At 38.6% G+C, this 8,129-nt stretch overlaps 1 protein-coding gene across 1 annotated transcript in view; it reads left to right on the forward strand.

The window, feature by feature from the left end:
* Positions 1–349: 349 nt before the first annotated feature.
* LOC118409654 (serine/threonine-protein kinase Sgk3-like) overlaps positions 350–8,129 on the forward strand; it is a gene marked incomplete at its 5' end in the record, with an annotated part of 15,228 nt that continues 7,448 nt past the window's right edge. The window contains 12 exon segments of the mRNA XM_035810824.1: positions 350–390; positions 861–918; positions 1,164–1,247; positions 1,695–1,826; positions 2,174–2,286; positions 2,808–2,844; positions 3,282–3,368; positions 3,899–3,994; positions 4,711–4,818; positions 5,134–5,184; positions 6,911–7,000; positions 7,448–8,063. Coding sequence (XP_035666717.1) covers positions 350–390; positions 861–918; positions 1,164–1,247; positions 1,695–1,826; positions 2,174–2,286; positions 2,808–2,844; positions 3,282–3,368; positions 3,899–3,994; positions 4,711–4,818; positions 5,134–5,184; positions 6,911–7,000; positions 7,448–7,612 — 1,062 coding nt within the window.

Raw genomic sequence — 8,129 nt, forward strand, 5'->3', positions numbered from 1 at the left:
TGACATGTTTTTCACTAGTTAGTACTTTGAACTTAACCTTTGATCATATCAAGTACCTTTAAGTCACTTCTTTATAAGTGCCAGCCATGGTATGTAAACAACATGTTTGCATTTTAAACATTGCCATGTGTATACTTGTAGAAAAATTGTGGTAGTTTTCTGTTGTCTATTTTCTAGTATTATATGAACTAATATATGTGTCTATGTGTCCTTCTTTTCATCAAATTAGTTTTGAACTTTGAGTACTTAACAGTATATGACCGAAGTTTTGTCTAATATTATTGACAACATTACAATCAGTAACATTTGGATCTAGTACTAAACAGTTCAGTGGTTTCTCTTACTGTAGGACTCGGCAGACTACAATCTTGGTCCAACTCACAATCCAAAGTAAGAGTTTCATACATGCCTCACCTCGTCATGTAACACTGCTCACTTTACTATAGTTTGGTTAATACAAATGCTGCTGTCTGGAGACATGTGACAGAATTAATTAGTCACTTATTTTTTGTACTTTTTTATCAGGCTAACTTTGCTCCAATGATTTTTATAAACTTAATGTGGCGTGAACTGTATCATCCAAGTAAACATATAGTGCAGGGCGAAAATAAAATTTGCGGCCCCTTAGGATCAAATGTTATCTGTCACTTTCAATAGCTTTAGATAAAGAAGTCTTGATCCATAGTTTCTATTATTAACTTAAAGGAGAACTAACCAGTACCCCAGACTTTGTGCACATCATTCTGTTTCCATTCAATTAGATGGCAGATAAACATATTTAAGCCCTGTGAAGTGCCCCTACCAGAATAAATATTGAAAATGTGTCATGTTCTTACCAATTTCAACTTCCTACCTTCCAGTGCAAGACCTTCAGATTTTGACTTTCTTAAAGTTATTGGAAAGGGTAGTTTTGGAAAGGTAAGTGAACAAACATGTCTTATTTGGAGTGGCTCTAACTTTCAATGGGAAATTGTATCTCCTCTCATGTCAAGCAAGTACCTAATTGTAACACTGAACCCAGTAGCAGTATAATCAAAAATGGATACGACGACGAACACTGTGGAATGCATATTTGTGCTATCTATAACTTGATTGCATTTTAGAATTGATGATGATTTACCTAATACTATGATACATGTATATCAATTCTCCCCTTCTTCCAGGTCTTGCTGGCCAGACACAAGACAGACAGTAACTTCTATGCTGTTAAAGTACTGCAGAAGAAAGTCATCATGAAGAGAAATGAGGCAAGTTTAAGGTTAAACATAAAACTGATGAGGACAGGGTATTATAATTTATAGATGAAGACTATACCCAGGACAAGATACAACCAGGAGTATATCGGCAATTACTATATTCCAGCATAGTACATCTGTAGTGACCTTTCTATCTGCAGTGACCTTTCTATCTGCAAGTCAATGACTCAGCAAATACTTGTTTCCTATATTGCACTATCATATTCTTAATTGTTTCCTATATCACTCTAACGCAACCAGGAAAACATAGAAAAAACATCCTTTTCCCTCCCATTGAATAATGTTTCACAAGGAGTGTATGCTCACCTGGTAATGCTGATAATAGCTACATGTATATCTTTATGGTCCCTCCCTCAGAGGCCCTTGGAATTTTGCTTACTCATTATATATTTGGCGCTTTGTGATTTTATCATGACTCAATCTTTATTGTTGCTTCAGGCCAAACATATCATGGCAGAACGGAATGTCCTGCTGAAAAACCTGAAGCACCCTTTCCTAGTGGGACTTCACTATTCCTTCCAGACACCTGACAAGCTCTATTTTGTGTTGGACTATGTCAATGGTGGAGAGGTGGGTGTTTTTAGTGTTTCTATTTCTAGTCTGTAATAAGCCAAACCCATCACAAGGCATAACACTTAGCATGTTGTTGTTCTACCATTGTTGCACTGTATAGTGATATACAGTGGACATTCTTGTGATGCATTTTGTATCTGATGGTGTGTCTATATTGTTTGACACGTATCCATCCCAAACAAACATTTAACCTACAGTGTTTAATGTAACCTTATCATCAACTGTTCGTTAACTTCTTGACTTTGCAGTATAAGTCCCTTAATTTTGCAGGAGTCAAACTGTTCTCTAAGGAAATGTCTGGGTTATCTGAAAAGATTATTGATCTAATTTTTTGTCTCTCCCAGCTGTTCTTCCATCTACAGAGGGAAAGGTACTTCCCTGAACCCAGAGCTCGTTTTTATGCAGCTGAGATTGCAAGTGCCTTGGGGTACCTTCACTCACTTAACATCATCTACAGGTAACAGTCTTTTCTTCTGTAGAGGATCTATCACTTTATGACAGAAGTAACTTGTTGGGAAGCTGTAGTTGTAATAAAAAACTGCACACTGGCACATAGTGACTACCTTTGTCTAAGTATGTAGAATTAGAAGCATACTTAATCCATAAAACAATATATCCCGTCATGTCTACATGGCACTACTAGCTAACGAAAAAGCATCATGCTTCATCCTCAGTCTTAGGATTCCAGCTTTACCTAAGTTACCTTTTTATATGCAGCCAGTCAGTCTGAGGTGTTCTTCTCATGTCTGTCAGTATTCACGTCTATACAAAGGCTTTTCATCTTATACCCAATTCACTCATAGTTTGCACCAAATAGCATTTACTCAAGCAGCTGGATATGATTTTGGGAAACTAACCTTCATTGATGTATCACTCATAGCTTGTTCTGTACACACTTGTCCACACTTTCTGCAGCTTATTGATTGATATGATCTTTCCTCATTTGTTAAATATATTATGTTATATTTTATCTTACAGAGATTTGAAACCAGAAAATATTCTACTAGATTCTCAGGTGAGTTGACTAGGAATGCATCCATACTCACTGTTAGTGTTATGTTTTTATTACATTCTTGTCTTTTGTAAATTTTTGTGATGACTACTGTAAAGGCAGAAATGTTTGAGGTGGCCTCTTCATCAGGAACTTAAAACCACCCCAAACATTTTTCCAAATAGATATGTGACTATGAACCACAAACTAAAAACCACTGCAAACACTTTATTTTCCCTCTGCCACGAAAGTAATCCCGGCAAACTTAAAATGCATTTACAGTATGTACCATAGTACAGTAAAATAATATCTCTCAACTGTCACTATTTTTAACAAAGATGATAGTGATAGGTGTGCCCTTTTTCAGTGTTAATCAATGCAAAACTTTTGTTTTGCTGTGACATGTAGCTTTTTCTTGGAAAGGCAACATTTAACAATTTTTTTTTGTATATCTTTCTTAGGGTCATGTTGTTTTGACCGACTTTGGCCTGTGTAAAGAAGGAATTGAAGCTTCAGCAACTACATCCACCTTTTGTGGAACTCCTGAGGTATGTTGTACTCGTGGGAGAATCATGTGAAACAACCAGAGGGGCGAGTAGAACAAAAAGAAACAACATCCCGACTCCCGGGATTCGAACCCGCGCCGAACCCGGGCAGCCTGATCTCAAATCACAACTGCTATCGCTGTCGCCACAAAAGCACTAGTGCCCTTGGGCAAGGACGATAGGCGGTACTTAAACACCACTGTTACACATGCATGGGGTGAATGTAGATAAATGCCAGCACACTCAGCACACTCCCGGCTTTTAGCCTGGCTGATGAATATGAATCAATAGTCAACTGTCAAAAACAACAGATAATAGACAACATTTTATCCTTGACTAGCCTGGTATCTAAGTTGCAATCTGTATTAGGCATGTTGAGGCATTGCGATTTTATAGATAAAAAAAGAAAAACAGAATCACGGTATTTCATGTCTTCGTTCAGTGTTTCATCAGAAGAATGTAATGATGCATTTTGAAACATTTGCAACAAAGATTTTGCTTGTACTGCATCTATACTGTGTTATCACTTTCAGTACCTTGCACCAGAAGTGCTGCGGAAACAGGCCTATGACAGATCAGTAGACTGGTGGTGTCTGGGTGCAGTGTTGTATGAGATGTTGTATGGGTTGGTAAGTGTCCTGTGCCTGCTATGCGTCCTATTCTAGCTCCAGTTTTCACTGTTGATTGCTTCCCTCTCGATTAATTTGGCACCCTTTTTCTTTTTTTTTTTTTTTTTTTTTTTATTGCATTCTACAGTAGAATATACAATTCACATTAACAAAAACACAAGGACATGGACAAAAACATAAACCACGGATCCAACGGGAAAGTAAAAGACAATGTAGGTACAAATTGCTAGTATAGGAAATATACAGACTGAAGTATGTAGCAAAATAATGTAAAACAGGATGAATAGATGGATGTAAACAATAATAGATAAATAATTCGGACAAGAACATTAGGAATTGTTACAAATAAAAGAATTTGGCACCCTTTGCTAAAGGACTATTTGACTATTTCACCTAAGCTATTCCTCTGTAAACTTATGGTAGCAGTGAATGAATAGGCAAACAGAGGTTCTATCCCAGTTACACTGCTCCTGAGAAATATTCAATACAGTTATAGGGAAATTGCAAAACAATTCAAATATGGAAATGATCAGAAAAGTACTATAGACTGGATCTGGGGTAAGATGAATACCAGGCTACCAACATCATTTTAATCCTTTTTCCTGTATGTTGAATTCATCAATTAAAGATGTACATAGTTTATTCACCAAATTAGAGCTATAGACAGTCAAGTATTCTTAAAATGGTTCTTACTGGTACATGTATGTTACTTTCAGCCCCCATTCTATAGCCGGGACACTGCAGAAATGTACGAGAACATCCTCTACAAACCTCTCAAACTCAGGACCAACATATCACCAGCGGCCAGGCACATTCTGGAAGGGGTAAGGATGCCTAGTGGAACAGCTTTATAAGAGAGTTTTTGGTTATAGGTCATATACTAGATAAACATATGATGGCAGCAGTTGTAGGTGGGAGACCAAGTAACTTTCTCCCTATGTACCTACAAAATATTCCTACAGAGACTATAAGGAACTGCTATTCTATAAGAAATGAACCACCTCTGATACATGGTGGATGTAGCAGTATTTAATACAGGAGACTGGGTACATGTATCAGTGCCTCTTGTCAATTAAAGCGGTAAATGGAAATTTACATGTAGAAGTCTTTAAGACAGTCTTGCATCTTCTCATGTACAGCTACTACAGAAGGAGAAGGAAGACAGGCTGGGAACAGGAGACAAAGACTTTGTAAGTCAGAGTAGAACAGGGCTTTAGCCAGCGTCCGTTTTTCCGTCAATTGACGGAAATTTGCTGCGTGTGACGGAAAAAAATTTCAACCATTCCGTCAACCTTGACGGAAAAAAATCGTTGATTGAAGCAAGGAGGCCAAGTTGAAAAGAGGGAAGCTACGGCTTGGGGACGCCCGGACAGCCCATTGTCGGAAAGCCACACACTGTTTGTTTTGCTATTGTCATGATTGTAGACGATTGTATGTCGGCACCCTTTCGCATACGATAATCTCATTAAAAACCCGTTTTTCAAGGTCTCACTCCTCGAACAGTGCATTCTACGAACTTTGTTTGGAATCTTGACACTCATCAAAACCTAACTTGTACGCTAGCGTGCCGGGGCTGGCGGCCGTACAAATTATTTTCGCTCGCCCAGCCGCGCCACTTGCGACAACGCAAGGTGCCAGTCGCAGCTAAAAGAACCGGCACATCATGCTATCCACAAATAGTTTGATCAAAAACATATTCTTTAGGATCTAAAATGTTGCACGGTTCTCTTCAGCGGGAATTTTTTTTTTGTTTTGACGAGAAAACGCTAATTTTGCAGCGACACAGATGAGATACCCACGCCACGTTGTTGTTGGCACACTTCCGGGTTAATTGAACGCCAAAATTCCCCCAAATGTACCATAAATCAGTATATGAATGCATGTTTTCTCAAAAGAGTCTTTGAGTAATTGTGTTCCTAATTAGAAAATTGTCGTGTAATAGAAAAATATAGCGTTCTCCTGCCTTTACAAATGTAACATTTTCAAACAAATAAAATATTTGAACGCTGGTGCGCGCGGTGCATCGTGGGTCGGTATCCATAGCTTTACCAATCAGAGCGCGGGATCTGAGGAGACGCCCCTCCAGATGTTACGATCAACCAATCAACAGTGCGTATTGAGAATATGTAATGTTAGATTTGCATACCCCACGAGTTGATTTTAGCGCCATGTTTTTGCGGGGAAAACGCAAAGAAACGATGTTTTACTGGTCACATTATTACAAAACGTCAGCGTGGTGTCATATTTTCTCCCAATGACAACATTTATATCGGACGAGGTAGACATTTTTGCAGTCAATGACGGAAATTTTTACGCGATGACGGAAAAAAAAAGATTCTTGACAAGAATTTTCCGTCAATAGGAATTGGCTGACGGAAAAAAATCTCGAGCTGGCTAAAGCCCTGGAGTAGAATGAAAAGCAGCTGGCTCTATATATAGAGAGTTCACTGTCTGCTGCTAAGGATTCTTTGTTGCTTAGATCTCTTCATGGATATTGCATTACTAGTATGCAAAAAATGACTACTGCTTGTATGTATTCATGTTGTATATGTTTGATTTGGAAAATTTTCTACATTACTTTACCAGGTTTTATTGATAACCCACTAGAATATTTGAATTTCCCAAGTATTGATATATCAGATACTATATGCTTTCCTTACAATTAGGACCTCATGCTTATATTTAAGGGTTATTGACCCACCCTGAGGTGCATATGGTGTCATAATGCCTGGGCCTTTGCTATAACCACCTAATAGAACCACTGAGTGAGCGAACGGGGCCTTCTGATTGGTCCACAGCGCCTGGCTATATGATAATATGGATTGCATCCCTGACCTCATTTGTGATAATTAGAATACATCTAACCAGCACCATCCTCTGGAAGCCAGGTAATTTTTCTCCTGACATGTTCCCCAGGAAGAGGTGAAGACCCATGAATTCTTCAGCAGTCTGAACTGGCAGGACCTGCTGGAGAGGAGGATCCCTCCTCCTTACAACCCAGAAGTGGTAAGAAAATAATCACAGTAGGACTGGATTTGTGGAGGCTGTTTGTTGATCAAGAAGTAACCAGCAATTTTGTGTATTTTCTACCAGTGCTGTTATGGAATCATTATGATAAAATGTCATTCCTTCTGCATCTGTTTGGATGTGTGTCTATGTCTGTATGTACTCTTCTATGTACCCAATATTCTAGGTAATGTAATTATGGGTAATTTAGAGGGCAAGCAAAACATATGGGGGGCTGTATGTGCGTGGTGTTCAGCGTAATAAATGATGCCATACCAATGACTAGCTTGCCCCTTCTAACCCAAAGTTCTGTTTTGCAAGTATGCAAAGGGATCTAGAATGTGGCTTGGCCACATCTTGTGTATGGGCAGATGTCTGGGCAGACTTATGTTTAAAAATCTCCCTACTGGTTCCTGTTTATTTGAACTTCTTCCCTATCTCTTACAGAGTGGCCAACTGGATTTGAAGCATTTTGACCCTGAGTTTGTCCGTGAGCCAGTGCCTGGGTCAGTGGGGAAGTCCACCGGAGTGATCAGTGCAAGTGTACAGGAGGCGGACGCTGCATTCATGGGCTTCTCATACGCACCTCCTGCCGAGGATGCCTTCGAGTAAAAGAAACATCTTCATTTCAAACTCAAGACATTCCATTTTTAACTTGGGACGTTGTGTCATAGTAAGTTCTTATAGACATTTACCTGCCTAAGATTTCCATCAGAGTTGTCTGGTTGAATGCCATACCATCAGTCTTCTGCATTAAGTCACCAGAAGAGTCTCTTGTGCCAATAATGAATATTGATAATAATACAACGAATCACTATAGTACTCAATAGTATATGCAAGTGATTTCAATTTGGGTAGGCGCTTCTCTTTTTTATAGTACAGGTGATTCAAAACCTCTGATTTGGGGTTATGAATGTGTACTGCAAATGGAAGTGAACAAATCTGCATGAATAGTTATGTAGATTACTATTTTTATTTGCATAGTTTATCCTATTGAAAAGAAATTGAAGTTTATCTCAGAATCTATATGATGTATTTGATTAGGATACATGACATACTAGTAGTATGTGGAATTTGTCATCCAAGTAATGGAACTTGAATGTGCAACATGACAAAGTTAAGGTTAAGT

Source organism: Branchiostoma floridae, chromosome 2, assembly GCF_000003815.2.
Source record: "Branchiostoma floridae strain S238N-H82 chromosome 2, Bfl_VNyyK, whole genome shotgun sequence".
Classification (NCBI taxonomy): domain Eukaryota; kingdom Metazoa; phylum Chordata; class Leptocardii; order Amphioxiformes; family Branchiostomatidae; genus Branchiostoma; species Branchiostoma floridae.